Source organism: Botryllus schlosseri, chromosome 11, assembly GCF_051294905.1.
Source record: "Botryllus schlosseri isolate E-star chromosome 11, Bs_hap1, whole genome shotgun sequence".
NCBI classification, from domain to species: domain Eukaryota; kingdom Metazoa; phylum Chordata; class Ascidiacea; order Stolidobranchia; family Styelidae; genus Botryllus; species Botryllus schlosseri.
Window position 1 is genome coordinate 4,000,355 of NC_137246.1, and position 18,655 is coordinate 4,019,009.

The 18,655-nt window shown below is 40.3% G+C and overlaps 2 protein-coding genes and 1 long non-coding RNA gene across 5 annotated transcripts in view; 2 read left to right on the top strand and 1 right to left on the bottom strand.

Moving 5' to 3' along the window:
- The window catches only part of LOC145449874 (uncharacterized), a 157,283-nt gene that overhangs the window by 119,326 nt on the left and 19,302 nt on the right, over positions 1-18,655 (top strand). The window lies entirely within an intron of this gene.
- LOC145450839 (rhodopsin-like) lies at positions 1,233-11,605 on the bottom strand. Of its 2 annotated transcripts, none has more exons than XM_080329350.1 (6): positions 10,724-11,605; positions 7,982-8,109; positions 4,585-4,777; positions 4,253-4,472; positions 1,680-1,755; positions 1,233-1,617 (listed from the first exon to the last, which is right to left on the bottom strand). In XM_080329350.1, exons 1-6 carry the CDS (start codon positions 10,804-10,806, stop codon positions 1,277-1,279), a joined length of 1,041 nt encoding a protein of 346 aa, XP_080185476.1. In that variant the 5' UTR covers positions 10,807-11,605; the 3' UTR covers positions 1,233-1,276. The 2 variants fall into 2 exon arrangements, with proteins under 2 accessions (XP_080185476.1, XP_080185475.1); XM_080329349.1 differs by having other exon boundaries at positions 4,244-4,472.
- LOC145450838 (zinc metalloproteinase nas-13-like) lies at positions 8,697-11,038 on the top strand. The gene has a single exon (XM_080329348.1). The coding sequence runs from the start codon at positions 8,773-8,775 to the stop codon at positions 10,552-10,554; it is 1,782 nt and encodes a 593-aa protein (XP_080185474.1). The 5' UTR covers positions 8,697-8,772; the 3' UTR covers positions 10,555-11,038.

Below are 18,655 nucleotides of genomic sequence, written 5' to 3' on the forward strand. Positions count from 1 at the left end.
TTTTCAGATTCACGAATGAATTTCGTCATTAATATTCGTAGTTTCAAATATTACTATCAAATATTTATCCTTTCTCAGCCAAAGCGATCAGATTCATCGGTAGAGTTGATATAGGGAGTGTTTTCGAAAATTTATGGCAAGTTGTAAATGATGATGCATCTTCGGGAGGGCCAATTGTTAGTATAGTCACTTCGTGGCGTGTTGTTATTTCTTGACCTCCCATCAGGATTGTCGGTATAGTGGAAAGATATTGGAATCTTCCTAACGTACCAGAAACAGATTTCTTTCGTGAGACACACACCAATCCAAATCGGTATCTCTTTACGGGGTGCACCATTTTCATCAGCGCCTCGCATCCGTACGGTGGGTATCTGATTGCAAGGACACTACTGCAATAAATTCACAAAAGCAAATCACCTTTAATCGCATGAATTGCAAAGAAAATTTTCAACTTGAATCAAGATCTCTCACATATTTTGGAGTCAATTCGTAAATTCAAATTGACGGCCGCCTACACACGGTTATTTAATTATCAATGGAAAGTCGTACAATTATTGTTCTACGGCCGCAACTCCATACCTTACCCCCTAACCCTAGATAGGGTCGTTCCGACGGTATCAAGAATATGCTCCCAAGATTTGATGCACCTGATATATGATAGCTTCAATTTCTAGTTTAGTCAATATGACCGAATTAGTTGTCTCATCCTGTTTGTTTGCTGCTAACATATACTTATGCAATCACTTTTTGTGACAATGTACAATTGACAGCGTACAATTGATTGCGTGAATTACAAAAATTCGGTAACTGATAAGTAATTTACAGCCCTCCATACCTTACCCCCTAACCCTAGATGGGTCGTTCCGACGGTATGAAGAATATGCTCCCAAGATTTGATGCACCTGATATATGATAGCTTCAATTTCTAGTTTAGTCAATATGACCGAATTAGTTGTCTCATCCTGTTTGTTTGCTGCTAACATATACTTATGCAATCACTTTTTGTGACAATGTACAATTGACAGCGTACAATTGATTGCGTGAATTACAAAAATTCGGTAACTGATAAGTAATTTACAGCCCTCCTGACACCCTCATTCCTAAATAAGGAAAATTTGGTTTCTTTATGATGATGTAGCTCAACATATTTCTTTCTCGGACCCCTAACAGGTTCCTGAACCCCAATTTAAACCCCTGTTCTATGACTGCATCATTGCAACGTGATTAGTTATGATGCTCCCCGAAATTAATATATTTGATAGTAGATTACGTTTGATCACACTTCGGTAGTTCCCGCAAACTGAACGCAAATCTTTCTCCTCGTAAGACCGAGCAAAGCTCTATAATGGTAACTCGTCAGATAAGTATAAGAAACATGACTACACGCTAGTTTTGATGACAGGTAACTCATAAGCACAACAACGCCGTTAGTGCTGTATCCGCCGAGGCTTCGGAAGACCACCACCACAAACGGTATCCAAGACGTGACGTGAGGTATGAAGATGAGGGCGGTCGATTTAACCAGTCCATGCACTGCTAAATAGCGCTTTCTGGTTTTGCAGCTGTAACCGGTAATCGTGTTGTTTTCGTCTTTCACGAATGTCTTTGTGGATTCAACTGCGAATTAAGTATAGTCACTCATATTATTCTCACGGAGTGGAAATTACAATTCTACGTACGTGAGAATAACCGAATATCCAAATTAGGATCATTTCTGGAAGCCGTAAAAACTTCCTTTAACACTTCCCATGAATTCTGAATCAATAAGCCGCATTTGGTATAATATAGTATAGATTCATAACGTGGTGCGTTCCGCAGCTGTACCCCTAGTATGTTTCGAGTGAGACTGGGGTTGACTCCAGAATTTTAACGATATCTTGATCCTACTACATCTTGATCTATTATCACTGGTCTACAAATTTCAACTTTTTTTTCAGGTTTGGGTTTCGACAACTGATTCTGGCTAATTTTGGGGCGCTGAATTCGGAAATGGCCTCAGATTTTCTCCATCACATCACGTTTTTGCGATATGAAATATCCCTAATTTGAAAGAAAAATCAATTTTCGACCCCCCTCTGTTTTCAAAACAAGAAATTCTGATGCCATAGACACTGTTTTATCTGCAATAATCCAGCTTTAATTAGCAGACAAGCATTATATATTATATTCAAACAAATTTTCGTTGTCATTATTAAAATTTCATGCCTTTGGAATAAAAAATAGGCATACAAAAGAGCAACTCCCGAAGCTGGTACAATCGTGACATTTTATCGCTATGAACAATGAAAGAAGAATATCAGAACATCAAAACCGTTCTCGAAAAGTTGTAGTACCATGACCATGGCTGGCTCATCTGTCTAGACTTGAATATGGTGATCTTTTTGCTGGGGCAACAGAGTGGCTACACCGAATACCCATGTTTCCTATGCTACTGGGAAACCAGGGCCAGGGATCAGCACTGGAACAAAGCAGAGTGACCTCCTAGGCTCACCTTGACGCCTGGATACAAAAATAGAATCTGTGATCCGTTTGTTGATATCAAAAAGATCCTCTTGCCTCGTCTTCACATCAAACCTGGTCTCATGAAACAATATGTAAAAGCTTTGGATCGTGAAGGGGGGTGTTTTAAAGGATATGTGTTATGCTTTTTCTGGTCTCAGTGAACAGAAAAAAGAACTGGGATTTTCGATGGACCTCAAATTAGGCAATCGTTAAAGGATTAAAATCTTGTATACAATCAATGTTGCCAGTCGAGGCTAGAGCTTGGAATGCTTTCGGTGCTGTTTTTTTGGGAAACAGAAAAGCAGAAAATTAGAAAGACCTCTCAAGGGAGCTACTGCTTAGTTTTGAAGATTTGGGATGCAGCATGAGCATCAAAGTTAACGATTTGAAGAGCCATGCGGATTAGTTTAGACAAAACCCTGGGAAAGTTAGTGAAGAACAGGGTGAACACTTCAGCCAAGATATTAAAATTATGGAGGCACGTTATCAAGGTCTGTGGGATTTATTTCTCTCACCAGTGAAAATCCAGTACGGGCAAGGACAAGGACACAGTCGCCACCTTTACTTGGATTTTCGTATGATAGCCGAGTATTGATGGAGTTGGAAAAGAGAAAATCCAGATGCTGTTCGTAAAAGAAAGTCCCTCAAAAGAGCATTTTTAAGCTTATAAGTAAAGAGTTCACATTTTATGAAAGCTCCTTTTTTTTACTGTTTCTGAACTCGCCCTGCCCAAGTCCCTGTCTTCAGAAATTCTGCACTTCATTGGAATGTCTATGTGCATATTGTGTGAACTCTAGGCTGTAATTCAGATAATACCTTGTTACTGTCCTATCGACATGTTCGTCAGCATAATGCAGCGTTTAATTTTATTATGGTTGATCTTTTGCATGCCAATTTTTTATTCCGGGGTATAAATTTTATGAAGACGACTCAAATTTGCGTGAATCTAATATAGAATGCTTGTTTGCTAATGAAAGCTAGATTATTGCAGGTTAAACAGTGGTTATTGCATCAGGATTCCTTGTTTTGACAACAGAGGGGGGTCAAAAATTGAATTTTTAAAAAAATTAGGGATATTTCATATCTCGAAAACGTGATGTGATGGAGAAAATCTGAGTTCATTTTCGGATTCAGCGCCCCAAAATTAGCCAAAATCAGTTGTCAATACCCAAACCTGAAATTTTGTGTAGACCAGTGTTATAGATATCGTCTTGCTCAGTTACTAATTTCGATATGCTAATACTGTATTGTTACTTCACAAATACAAAATTTGTCAAAGTCAGTAAAGATTTTAGTGAATAAATCAACAAGATAAAAATAAAGTTCACCGCAGTTCTAAAATTCCGGATCCCGAAGTGCTTGAGTAGGCTATATCATATGTAGCCTACTTTATTTAATTCTGCACGTGTTTTGTCAACAGCATACCTAGAGACCTGTGGTGGAATCATTGTGTCTTTTGACCAACTCCTCAAACTGAAGTTCGACTTCATCGTGTGTTTGTGTATGCGATTTCATTTATGAATATAAACATGAGTATGCTAACATATGGCTATATTTCATTTTTTCGTATATTATTTGCGACTCCAGGGTGCCGATTTCCAAATGTATCAAGCAATATCACTTTTTTGGGCTACCGGAGTAAGCACACGTAATAAACCGAAAAATTCGTAGCTACATGGCGGCTTCATAAATCCTGCAATTCGTGTCACCTGTTCAACCGATAGCACGTGCTTTATCCCACTTTGCCTACCTTTGGATTCTCGTATTTGTTACCGATCTCCATGATAATCCTTCGAAACATGACTAATATTGCAATAACGGGAAAGGCATATGCCCAGATTGTCATACATGCAATATAGCACGCGTTTGGAATTGACCACAACCATCTGTCAAAAACGCAGCAATAAAGCAGCTTGTCTTCCGTGTAATCTGGAATCCACGATGTGAGAGGAAACAGAGAAAAGAGGGAACTGAAAAAGAAGGAAGTGTTTTCACAACACTGTTCGTATTCGCGTGTTCGTTATTCAGCACCATAACATACGTGATAAACGATTCTATTTCGAACATGCTAATATCACTTACCCGGTTAAATGAATGAGCAATAGTACGAGCAGACGTCTCCTTTTTATAACAGTGAAAATAGCACAGCCATGGTCACTACTGCCACCGCTACCGCAAAAGTTCAAGTATATTTCATATACTTGAGCACTGATAACAGGCAATGTACTGATATGGAGATGTGATTGTACCGCGCCTTCCACTTGGCATACGATCCCTGTAATAGCGCATTTGTGATGAACCACAAATACCGTGATCGGCGCTGGGCACATCGATTCGAACTCGAATCTGAATCGAATATAGTAATGATTCGAGTAAACTCGAACTCCAATCGAGTATTGATTTTAATGATTCGAGTCGAGCAGGGAGATACAATATTTTCTATTACGGAAACTATATATACACTAAGGCTGTTCAAAAATAACTTTTTTCCGGATTCCAGCCATTCACTGATTAAATTGTCAGGTTACCCTAAGAAAAGCTGCACACCAAACTTGGTTCAATTCTAACAAGTAGAAGCCACCGCACAGCCAATTAAAATTTTTAATTTTTGTGGAAAATTTAAAAAAATTCAAATTTTTCTGTCAACCCCATGAAATTGTTGTCTTCGAGGACGATACAAACAACTTTGACTCAATTCCAACTAGTGGAAGCGGAATTATTTGAGTTTTTTGTTGATAATTCTAGGATTATTCATCAATCAAGGGAGTCGTGAAACCTCGGTTAGTCCCAGCCATCTAAAACAGTGGTTCCCTACCGTTTTATATGTAGGGGCCGCATTTCTATAGATTATATAGCGGTTATTTCAGCATTGATGGACGCAGATTGGAGGGTGCTATGCATTGAAATGAACTGAAATGCATATTATTACTAGAACATACTATCATGTGGTTGTGTGGTAGCTCTTCATACATTCCACATTCCATTGTGTCTAAATTTACCCTTCACAGAGACGGTGTATAAAGGTCCATGAATAGCGTTAACTCAAGATATATAATTGTCTGACGGGTATTCATCATCCATGCGTTCGACGCTACAGTCTGCAAGAATTCTCTTTCCTGGTTTTCAGAAGCGACCTTGGACGGCTTTCGACATAACTAATATCCCTCATTTTAGCATACATACCGAAATTGACTGTAACTCAGTGGTTCTTAACCTTTTTTCCTCCAGCGCCCCCTTTCAAAAATTATCGGGCTCTAGCCCCCCTCCCCCCTCCCGTATTGCAAGGAATGTAATCAAGACAATGGGTTAGAGGGAGGGCCGTAACATCACTCCGTCAGCCCTCCTAAAAAAACGATTGTCTTGCGCACCCATAGCGTGATTAACTAAACTTCTGGCGACTTCGCCCCCAAGAATCCCGTCGCGTGATTTCGATGGTCAGCAAGGTTTGTGTGGCCTGGTCGCCCTATGCGCCAAAATTTTCCATAATGCATGAATGAATGCGGTAGGTGGTAATTGCATATATATGTTTCGCTATAAACTTTTTATCCTCTCAGCCCACGTAATCAGATTTACCAGAAGCGTTGAGTGAGCTGTTGTCTTGGAAAATGAAGGCCACGTAATTAGTAATTAAACATATTCGGGCGTGCCCGTTGGCATAGTTACTTCGTTACATGTTGTTATTTTGTTACCTGTTGTCCGCTATATAGTCAAAAGGTATTGAAATGCACGAACTTAAAAGTAAGCACACGATTCAAAATTGCTATTTTTTCACTGGCAAATAATTTTTCTCTGATGGATGTTATTTGTCCTGTGGGTGCAGATTGCGACGACATGATAATTCGGCACGAGCGATTTAAGCACCTACGGACGGTTAGACTTATATACATCGAAGTTTCCGGTCAACATAAGGGCAACCCTCTTTGGCTTAGGTTTTCTCGCTGACGATCTTTCGGCACACTTATCGTAGTCCCATATTGGCCAGGACTTCATATGTCTTCATGCATCGTGGACTGGTGTCAAAACATGACGTGTAATTTATGTTCATTCACCGAAAGAATTTAAGGCACCCTTCGGGTTAACCCCCCCCCCCAATCAAGATTGTTATAACAACAATCGGGTACGGTTCCATACCCTGTGGTTCGAGTCATCCCGAATTCACATCTACGATTGGCAATAAGGGGAAATTAATTGTATGGGATTTTGATTTAGTGCTTTGTGTGGCTAAGTGAGTCAACTGAGAATGGGAAGCATATATCTGCTCACATTGAATTTGGTACTGTACCCAGTTATTAATTTTAACATGAATGTATTTCAAACAAAGCAACTCATATTATATAACGTTCATGTGAGGTTGTGGACCACAGCACTAGATAGTATATCATCCTTCATGATACAATGAAGAAATGTTCTGACGCTTTAATTTCGTAGCTCTCAAATACGAGTATATTTAGTTACTCATTTCGTGCACAAAGCTTCAAACATATGTTATGTACAAGGGGCTCTCGCTCTCAAAAATGATGTACAGTGCCTCCTTCTGCGATTTCCACACGCTGTGCGCTGCAGGATATAATTCCTAGTTCGAAACATTTTGTTGAAAATAACCCAAGCAAGCGTGTCGAAAGAGTTTCAACGGGAAATTGGCGATCTAAAAGTACGCGCAATTCATTTTACATGAATTATAATAACCCACTACATTTATGAAAACATATGTAGGAAACATCGTCGCGTAGCGCGACCAACAATTTCGGGATTTGACATGTTTTGTGAAATGTTAATTTGCTCTGAATACTAATTAAGGATATGTTCTATTACTACATCATCTACTGCGGAGCCATTTTTCTTCAGCACCCCCATATCGCCCCCTGAGCGTTTCCGCCCCCTTCAAAATCGCCAGCGCCCCTTGTGAGCGCTGAAGGCAAGGTTAAAAACCACTGCTGTAACTATTCACAGAAACAAACAACATCTGTAATCTTGTGGCATATTTAAAAGTCAATCAGAACCGCAAGAAGGCTCTAGCCGCTGTTGGGAATCACTGGTCTAAAATATACCAAATTATGTGTATGTAGTGTGGAATAGCATTAAGCTTTTTGTGATCGCATAAAGGGTACTTGAACTTCCCATATCCTCCATACTATCGTGACACCATAATAAATGATATTCGAATACTCGACTCGAAGTGTAATACTCTATTTGGAAATTAATCATTCATGTAGGCTACTATGCTAGTTCTAGTACTATGCTACAGTGCTATAATAGTCGTGATATCAGGTGATCAAGTTTTTGATGATAGGTCCGTGTCGTCACTGAGTGTACCTTGGAGTCGTTTTATGTTTTGAAGTCACATCAAAACGGAAAAATCACCATGAGTACAAAATAGATGCACGGTGCTTTCATTCGCAAATTTGACCATAGTTTTTATTGAATTAGAATTTTGCAAATGTAATTCGGAAACGAAAATACTTCAGCCTTTAATACTCACATGATTTGTCATACCCTCTCGCCATTATCAGAACACATATCACCCACGAGATGACTCCGAGACATAGATTATTACAGCCTAACGCGACCGTGTATACGTTTGCTTCTCGTTTCTCATCGCTCCCCATCCTGTACGAGAAAAGCACACGTTCATACACAATTTGCGACCACAATTTGCGTGCATATGCTGTAATATGAGAAGCGTATGCACTACGCAGACGACCGTTGGACCTCGTCAAATTTGATTGTGACTTATTCGCAATGATTTATCCTTTGAGACAAAATTAACATCATGACTCATTAATGTCGTAAGATTCTCTGGGTATAGCGGACCTGTCAAAATTGAAATCTGAATTACGCCAACCGGATGCTATTATTAAACACCTTTTCGGTTTCGCTACCTAATACCGGCAACATTTGTGCTCTTGTGCCACAGATAGACACCCGATCAATGCCCAATCATATCATGACTTGTGCATTTTTACTGCTATGGTGCATAAATTTTTACGATGTACCCATGATTCACCAATTCATTGTAAGAAAAAGGGTAATTACTCGATGGTTATTACGTACCGAAACCACTGTTATCAGTACACATCACCATCTGTGACGTAGAATCTCCACTCCACACTTGATGGCGCTTGATGAGAAAGAAACTTCATGACATCATATAGTGAAAGTATAAATTCTTCTGGGCCTCCTACAGCATTCACAAGATCTTCAATTTTATTTCAGTATACAGCACTTAGTGATCAATTCACACAAGCGCTCATCGGACTTGAAGATATCGCTATGAAGCAGAATATTTCATTTATAATTGTGTTCCTGATCTTTTATGCCGTAGATGTATCTACGACGCAAAGTATGTGCCATAAAATTATGGACGGCATCGCAGGGAGCGGTGTGTCGATTGAAAAAATCAATCGATGTTACGAGTGCGACGGATGGTACGAAGTCAACGAAGAATCAGCGGTCTCAATTTTATTGACGGGCAAACCAATTCACAGTACCACGGGGTTTTCGTGGTGTGCAGCCGAAATTACCGACATTTTGGAGATAACATTTCAGCAGACTATCAAACTTGCTGGTTTCGGGATCTTTTCGTCGTCAGAAATTGAAGTAGAAAACACATTAGAAGTGTTTTACGGTAACGGCCGGGATCATTTGTCACAAGCACAGCACTCAAACTTCAAAAACGCGTTGGAAGCCACTTGGAAGAATCGTAGATTTTCAATACCTCTTTCCACCAGTTTTATTAAAGTTAATATCACATCTCGTCAAATCTCACAGTGCTACACGATCAAATTCTACTCGTGCGATGAGATTTCGAGTCTCTCAACGAACGGCGTCAACTTCAAAAATTCCCAGTTGGATGCAGAAATCGTTAACGACAAACGAACGGATTGCCCACCGTGTAAATGTAATCGTAACTCCGCGATTTTCATACCCGATGACAAAGGCTGTGAAATATGCGTTTGCGATATAGGTTCCGCTGAATTCATCGAAGGAGACATCATAATCGATTCGCTATCAAGATATAATATAAATACGGAGTATGGTAAGGTGGAGGTTCCCCCAAATGCCATGCAAGACGGATTGATAGGAGATCAATACAGATGGTATGATTACCGCCAAGGTGATAACTACATTATTCCTTACGTTATTGAAAGCAGCGTGACTGAAGCGGGGAGATTCGCGATTCCTGTGGCCTTACGAAAGATCGCACAGGTGACTTGTCTTCGTTTCGAAGAACGAACAACGCACGACTATTTCCTGAGATTTTTCCGAGGACAAGGCTGTTATTCGTACGTCGGAAATGTCAGACCGCCGCCTCAGCAAGGACAAAAGATATCAGTCGGTAGTGGGTGTGAGCACGAAGGTATTATACAACACGAAGTAATGCACGCCATCGGGTTTTGGCATGAACAAAGCAGGAGTGAGAGAGACGAGTTTGTTGATATTCTTTATGAAAATATACTGGCGGGTCGAGAGAATAACTTCAAGAAGCGAAAAACGATCCCTTTCGGATCACCCTACGACTATATGTCATTGATGCATTACGGAAATAAAGCTTTCTCCGCAAACGGCAAGGATACAATAAGAGCTAAAGGACGGGATCGCACAGTTCTCGGACAGAGAAATGGTTTATCAGATGAAGACATCAAGCAAATTAACAGTATGTACAAATGTTTTGAATCTACAACTGCAAGCTTAATCGTATCAACAAGTAGGCCTACGTCTGCCACTCTTGGAACAACATCTACTATTACGTCAAAACCTAGTAAAACATCTAAAGAAACTGCGACTGTGACACCGCCAGTATCACCGGCGGACTGCAAAAACACTCACTCGGACAAGAATTGTCAAATGTGGCAGCGATTGGGATATTGTGAAATTAAGTTTTATCGGAATTACATGGAAAAGAACTGCGCCAAGGCGTGCGAGAAATGCGGTCGTAATTGTGAAGATCGAAGTAGCCGGTGTCGGCAGAATATGTGGCAGTGTACAAGCAGCAACTGGGAGCGCAGACAAGACATGCTTCGATATTGCCCCAGAACTTGTGACACATGCTAGTGATTACGTTGCGTATAGCATCTTATTTCTGATCTTTTTAACAATGACTATATTTTATATCATTTATTTTCGTACATTCGTGCGATATTCTAATTTATTGTTAACCAACTAAATCACTGGGAACAAATTACAACTCGCCAGTGATTATTGCTTGACTTCTGGAAATTACCTGCAATACGTCCATACGAGCACCGTGTTTCCGATTACCGCTACGAGACCCACGAAAAGGTAAATGACGGCATTCCCGATCATGAATCCCCTATTCACGCCCCACGAATTCTGCGGATAGTGTCCCGCGGCAGAATCGTACCTGTAAAAACAGGCACAGGCCACAGGCACAAAAATATTTATTATTTTGGTCGCGTAATAATATATCGCAGACCCTTACCTGAGACTTTTTCTATGATGTTATTTATTTAACTTACTTTTACTTTACTTTTAAATGAATATCTATTTCCTATGCACAATGAATTCTTCACCTGTGTCCGATGCCCTGCTTCACTGCCTTATGTATTTATTCGGGAATATACAATCGATTTATTGCAGAGTAAAAATTATTTTCCGTTACATCAGCGGCGTTGATGTCGAGTATGAGGAAGTCAGTGTGGTTGACGTATCAAGCGTACAATAATTGGGGATGTGAGAGTAATGATGGGAATATACTATCACCAAATATTGTAGAGTAGCTATATAGCTTGAATGGGCAATTATTTTCATCGGCAAGCCATAAGTGAAGTAGAAAATACGTCGGCGGGCCGAGACAAAAGTTTAGATATCTTTTTCGGCGAGCAGTTTGATTTCTAACTTGAGAGCATTGAATTACGTTCTTAACACACGCTAAGTGGATGCGTTAATAATAATAGGCTATGCGTATCTTGATAAAATAGCCTTGCTGTTTTGCTAGCTTCGTTAACAGGTCCGCATCAGCCGTATGTATGTATATTCAATGCATGATTTGTCTCATAATGCTCCGTACTCGCAATAAACTCAAAGAACCGCTTCACTGCTCAGTTCAGTGAACAAATACTAGTCCATCCTCAAGATAACCGGACCAGGACATATCGATCTCGCCTTCCATGACATGCCACCCCAATTTTGTCGCTTGCTTTTTTCAATACCATCTTCTTTTACTTTTCATTCAGTGTGTATATGCCTCCTCTTTACATCGCCTAGGCCAGTGGTTCCCAACCTTTTTCGACCTATCGCCCCCTTTACAAGTTCAACACCGATCATCGCCCCCAAATTTTGTGAACCGAAAAATTGCCATACAAACTGTAATTACCGGTAGGTTGACTAAAAAAAAAAGGTCATTTCTCCGACTTGACTCCAATATAGCCGATTTAACGCGTCATCGCCCCCTTATCGCCCCCTTCGCTATTTTCGCCCCCTTTGTCCATTTTCGCACCCTATCGACCCCTTCGTCATTTTCGCCCCTCTAGACCGCCAAATCGCCCCCTGGGGGACGATATCGCCCACGTTGGGAACCACTGGCCTAGGCCAAGGTGGGTGTCTGATTCCATAGACTACTCCAAGTCGCTTCGACACCTTCCTATCTTTTCATTGTATCGCATTTTTGTGGTGTATGGAACTGATAAAATTGCTAATAAACCAATGATGATGATGATGATGATGAAATACATAGTGCTCCAAATCTTGTTGACATGTCGGTCTTCATCCGCATCTGTCAGTGGTTGACATAACATCGTTTGAGAGCGAGGAGTGTCGTTAATTACGATTTTACGAATTATGATTTGGGAACGTATTACGTAATAGTTTTAAGCTCATACCTGCCAACAATAGAGATTTGAACTTGAATGTGGAAACAGTGACTTGTAACTTTAATTGATACGGTATAATTTGCTATATTGCATATATGTTAAACCTGGATGATACCCACACGACGTATACGTAAATAAACTATACTTCAAAGTAAACGCATTTCCGGATCGGAATATACAGTAGATTTTGTCCACACATTGACAGAAATAAATTTTAAAATCTAAATTCCAAGGAACTTTTGACGGGCCGCTCATAATCGCGTAGCGTGCCGCACAATTCGCCGGTCTGAGCTATAGTGATCTGACTTGCAAGACTACGGTACCTTACCTTCAGCAAAACCGGAGAAAGCGACCGCCCCGTGCGATATTCAAAATGCAAAACAAAGCCTATCACGCCGTGTGGCGAATTTACCTCATCAAGATAAATTGATTACACAATGTTAACTGACTTTTCAGATTTAATATTCCTCATATCAGTCTGACGGAGCCGGCGTTACGATCTGGTTTGCGATAGGGTTATCGCATTCAACCGACTCGCGGGAGTGAAATTATCAATGCAGCAAGAATATTGAATTAGGAAAATGTATAATAATAATTTGGGTATGGGAATATGGCCCAGCGAGACCACAGCAGCCCCCAACGAGACAGATATCACGCCGTTTGAGTATGTAATGTGACATTACCCCAGTTAAGACGTCCAAAAGTCAGGGTTTTAATGACTCGAGTCACGATTTTCTGGTGACTCGACTTGACTCGAGTCATTTTCTAAAAATAAAGAAATGACTCGACTCGACTTAGAGCGCATGATTCGAACAAAAGTTATTTGACTCGAGACTCAGACAGCCAAGACTGACATTTCATTGTAATTCCGAAGAATACTAAAACTACGACACTATTTGGATTTCGTCTGTCGGTACAGGTAATTGAAAATGCGACCATAAACTGCTAAAAGCGAGGAAAATTAGTAGATTATCAATGCGAATCATTCGATATCACCGTACAGGGTTATAAAAAGTGGTTTTAACGCCTGTTCAAAATCAGTGCAGTTCAGTTCAGTTTATTATTAAAATTCCATCATTTCAAAACACCTTAACACTACGATACAATGAGAAGATAGGAATGTGTCGAAACGACTTGGAGTAGTCTGTGAGAATATACCTGCATTGGCCTAGGTTATGTAAAGGAGGAACGCACGCGGAATGAAAAGTAAAATAAATTAATGTAAAAAGAAAAGCGACAGAATGAGGTGGCATGTCACGGTAGGCGAAATCGATATGCGAGGTCGTGGTGCGGTAAAGTAGAGGGCTGACTAGTATTCTGACTGAGATTGACTAATTCAGATTGACCTAATTTTGGGATTTGCCATTGAAAAAAAATGCGTAAAGCGGAAACTACGGGCAATGAACAAAATTAAACGTTATAAAAAAAATGGGACAAATCCAGTACTTTTAAAGCACGGGTCATCATGATGATGTCAAAAAACAGTTTTCTCCTAAATTAAATATAATTCAATTTGTCATTCATATGCGTGTTTTAGGTGAAATGTGATCGCTTGATTTCTGAATGCAATTTCATATCATAGCAAAGCCACCCGCATTTCTCAACTCCACACTCACAATTTACATACTGGAATCGAACTGCCAACCCGCTAGTGCGGCAGCTGGGGAACCTACCACTATGATATCTCGCCGCCTTAAGCAGTTTTAGGTATATACTACAATGACACGCGAAGAGATTTTAATAGCTTCATCGGAACATGAATGCAGGTTCGCATAAACACTTGAACTATAAGATGTTGTCTGCCGCAGCGATCCTCAAATTTTAGGATTGAAGTATATACTATTCTATTTTGTGGCGTCACAATTTATCACTTCGGGCAACATACAAAATGGCTCTGAGAGTTCAGCTCAGGGTCATGATCTGGTATTACATGCGGTAAATTGTTAACCGCTACTTCAAGTAAAGTAGTATAGTATCTAGGGATGGTGTGAACCTCTGAAAGGTTCAGGTTCGTGTGAACGTGAACCTTCTTGAAAGGTTCTGTGTGAACGCGAACGTGAACCCCATGACGTCACGTGACGTCATATTGCTACTTCCAACCTCACATTTCAGTGAAGTGATAGCCTATATTAATACGCACGATGCCTAGCGACGACTCGGGCCACATAATACCACAATGCTGACGCTTCAAACGTCGCCAAATGTGTCAACTGGGGCAATCAAAAATGATATAATAATCCCATAAAATCAATATCTTCCGTCGCTCTGCCAACAATTTCGACGAGGACAAGGGGATGTAAACTTACGCCTTGACGGTCTAGGCTAGACCGGACAATGCATTCGGCGTCTAAGTATTGCTACGTTGATATTGAGCAGAGTGTAAAACGGGTTTCTATACTTGCTACCGATATTACCCCATTAACAAGTTATACAGCAGTAGCCAACACCCCAATTGCACGGATTTGGTTTTTATGATACAATAAACATATGAAGTCAATATTCACCCTGGCCACGTATGCCTGCTAGATTTCTTAAACCAGAAAACGATATCAATTCCATTGATTGATTGAATAAGCATCATTCGCTGTCTACATGTAGTGTATTTCGCTCTTGGTGTTGTGTGATTGCGGGTCAAGCTCACAGCCGAGAGTCACTAAATATTCAGAAACGGAACGCTGGATATTTCGAGCAAACTTTTGTAACAAAGCAACTAAAATATTTGTGATTGTCAAGGTGCATGCTCGTTTAGTGTTGATATTATTATGCTGCCAGCGCCACGCATAGAGTGGCCCGCAGTTGAAATACAATAAATTTCAACCAAAGATGTTATAATGAAGTGAAAATTTTAATATATGAAAAAGGTTCACAGTCCAGAACCTACCAAGGTTCGTTTGTGAACGTGAACCGCCAAATTTCTGAGGTTCACACACAGAACGCGAACGTGAACCTCACGTTCACACCATCCCTAGTATATACGCTAAGCATATCATATGATAGATTTCTTACCCAGTTGCGTCCCAGCTGTAATTCATGTTTCAAATTTTTAACTCAAAGCAGTCTGTTACTCAAGTCTTCGGCTTCGCATTATGTTTCGTATGCGTCTGCACACTGGCGTATCCGATCATATATCTTCTCCGGCGCGTGTTCAATCGTTCATTATGTAAGGTATAATCTAACCTGTCACATGTCACATGTACGATCGTTATTTCAGATTTTGACATCTGTTCTACTTCAAGAAATAATTTGCTCCTCGTCGACACATTGGGTATTCAGTCCGCAAAATTGATGGCTACAATATTACTGCAGGGAGTTGCACAATCGATAACAAGACCTAACAATCGATACTTTTGCATGACCGGTACCTAACTCGATGATGCGGGATCTATCCAGCAACTATCTATCAGCATCATCAAAATCTATTTGCTATTCTTGCAATTAATAAACACCTCATCTGCACACTACATCCATGGTTCATTAGTTCCTTACTATATCCAATATCAAACCAATATTTCCTTTCAAAGTTCTGTGTACCAGGAGGTATATATTTACTGTTGAGGTTTTGCGCTATGTTAGTGAATTACTCAAATTAACTGGGTGGCGCAGCCACACATTATAGTTTTGACACTGACGCTGACCAATTCAACGATGTTGGGTTATTGTTGTTCTTCGTGGTATTCGTGGTGTTTATCGATTACAGTATAGTAATTTACACCAGTCTGATATTCCTTATTTTGTTCAGTAGCTACCACTTTTAGGCTTTTTAAGACATCGCTCACGCGGATGAGATTGCGAGGAGCCTAGATAAACCTCCAATAAAGTTGGATTAGCAATGAAGTCGATTATCGCGTTCGTCAGGATTTACCAACCCAGGATTACAGAAACCGGTTGATCACGGCGCATAAAGTTGGTGTTAATCTGACGAGTTAACAAACTGGCACAAGCTATAACTAGTAGGGATGGTGTGAACCTCTGAAAGGTTCAGGTTCGTGTGAACACGAACCTTTTTGAAAGGTTCTGTGTGAACACGAACGTTAACCTCGTGACGTCACGTGACGTCATATTGCTAATTCCAACCCTATCTTTCAATGAAGTGATAGCCTATATTAATGTTCACGATACCTAGCGAAGACTCGGTCCACATTATGCCACAATGCTGAAGTACATATTGGCGTTTTAAACGTCGCTAAATGTATCAACCGCGGTAATCAAAGGATATAATAATTGCATAAAATCAATACATTCCGTCGCTTTGCCAACAATTTCGACGATGACTTACCAAGGAATATAAGCTTACGCCTTAACGGTCTTAGCCAGACCGAACAATGTGTTCGGAGTCAGAGCATTGCTACATTGATATTGAGTAGAGTGTACAACGGGTTTCTATACTCGCTACCGATATTACAAACAACAACAAGTTATTCAGCAGTAGCAAGCACCTTAATCGCACGGATTTGGTTTTAATGATACAGTAAAGATATGAAGTCAAGACTGACCCCGTACGCCCGTTCGATTTTTTACATCAGAAGACGATATCAATGTCATTCATTGGTTGAATAAGCATCATTCGCTGACTACGTATATATCGCTCGTGATGTTGTATGATTGCGGGTCAAGCTCACAGCAGAGAGTCACTAAATATTCACAAACCGAAAGCTGGTTTTTCCGAAAAAATTTTTGCAACAAAGCAAGTAAAACTTTTAAGGTTGTCGAGGTGCATGGTGAATGCTCGTTTAGCGTTGATTTTTTCTATGCTGCCAGCACCATGCATAGAGTGGCCCGCAGTTGACATGCAATAAATTCGAGCCAAAGATCTTATAATGGAGTGAAAATTACAATTTACCAAAAGGTTCACAGTGCAGAACCTACTAAGGTTCTGTTGTGAACGCGAACCTCTAAATTTCCGAGGTTCACACACAGAACGCGAACGTGAACCTCACGTTCACACCATCCCTAATAACTAGCTATCTGTAAAAGCTGCGTACACTGCGTATCATTCCTACGCGCAAATAATTCCGATAATGACCGTGCCGATTGTCTGTCTCCTCGGTAATGGCTTCACGAAACAATCAACGAATTATGTACCCGCCATTGCAGAGCGATATCAATATTGTATAATCCGTTTCTTAGTTGTACCGTACGAATTGGGTACGATTTTCATTTCGCGATGATGATAATTCTAGATATTGCAGTGGCGGTGTCGTTACTCGTTATCAGCATGCTGCTGTTTCATTCAACAAATTGACAACTAGCAGCCTATAGAGCAGAGGTCTCAAACTCAAATGTGCTCGCGGGCCATTTTTCCCGTTTTGACAACGCCGCGGGCCGCAGCATTTATAGGGGTAATTCATGTATTTCCAAGTAGGCCTTATTTGGTGGGAATGAATTGTCCTATTGAAAGTGAGCTGGTCCAGCAGACTGACAGTAAACACACAACGTCAAAATCTGATTTACTCTTGTATCAATTTAGGCCTGGCACGAAACGAATCATCACATTTATACCTATTTGAATAGAATTGTTGTTATACTTGATATACCCTATATTAATTATAAGATATAGACCATATGGGCGGACAAATATATGATGCCATCATAAAAGCTATCGAGTTATAATTTTTCAGCTACTATGGATATTTTTAATTCAACAGATTGATAATAGAGACTGATATGATATCAAAACATGTCGGAACGCCGAACGGCCCAGTTATATCGTTGGATCGTACCACTACGATACTTGGTACCTTTAAGTGGCCTTATTAACATGGTTTAGCGACCAAAGATGTAACTAACAGAATGCCAATGGTTGCTACTTGCTTAGTTAGCGGAATACCAAGCTGCGACCTTCTGATCCATTCCTATTCCTCTGATACGCGATTAGTTTATTGCGTCCATGGTTCTCACAAATTCACGGCATTCCGAGTCACTCCAAGTCCACTCGAGTCATTTTCATTTTCCATCGAGTTATAGCCCGAATCTGAGTAATTTTAAGAAAGGTCTCGTCCAAGTCCAACTCACAAATTTCAGTCACGAATCGTCCAAGGGTCAGGTTTTTTCATCATGAATTGGAAATGTGGCGAAATAGTGAATTCTCCACTGCATGGTAGCGTTTGCAATTGATGTGATAGTAAAGTTTCATGAATAGTTTTAGGTTTTCGGGGCAATTTAAGAGGGAATTTTCACTTTATAACCTGAAAAGATATATGTGACTCATATATATTGTCAAATTATTAAAAATCTAAAATCCCGTCGCGGGCCGCACAAAATGCTCTGGCGGGCCGCGTGTTTGAGACCTCTGCTGTAGAGCGTTTTCGCATTATGATGTAACA

What these genes read in the sequence shown, in the direction of transcription:
- LOC145450838 (XM_080329348.1), top strand. Translation starts at nt 8,773, where the DNA reads ATGAAGCAGAATATTTCATTTATAATTGTGTTCCTGATCTTTTATGCC.
- LOC145450839 (XM_080329349.1), bottom strand. Translation starts at nt 10,806, where the DNA reads ATGATCGGGAATGCCGTCATTTACCTTTTCGTGGGTCTCGTAGCGGTA. An exon ending in GAGAGGGTATGACAAATCAT is followed by an intron (nt 4,778 to 7,981) that starts GTGAGTATTAAA and finishes GCGCTATTACAG; the next exon opens with GGATCGTATGCCAAGTGGAA. An exon ending in TTGCTCATTCATTTAACCGG is followed by an intron (nt 4,473 to 4,584) that starts GTAAGTGATATT and finishes CTTCTTTTTCAG; the next exon opens with TTCCCTCTTTTCTCTGTTTC.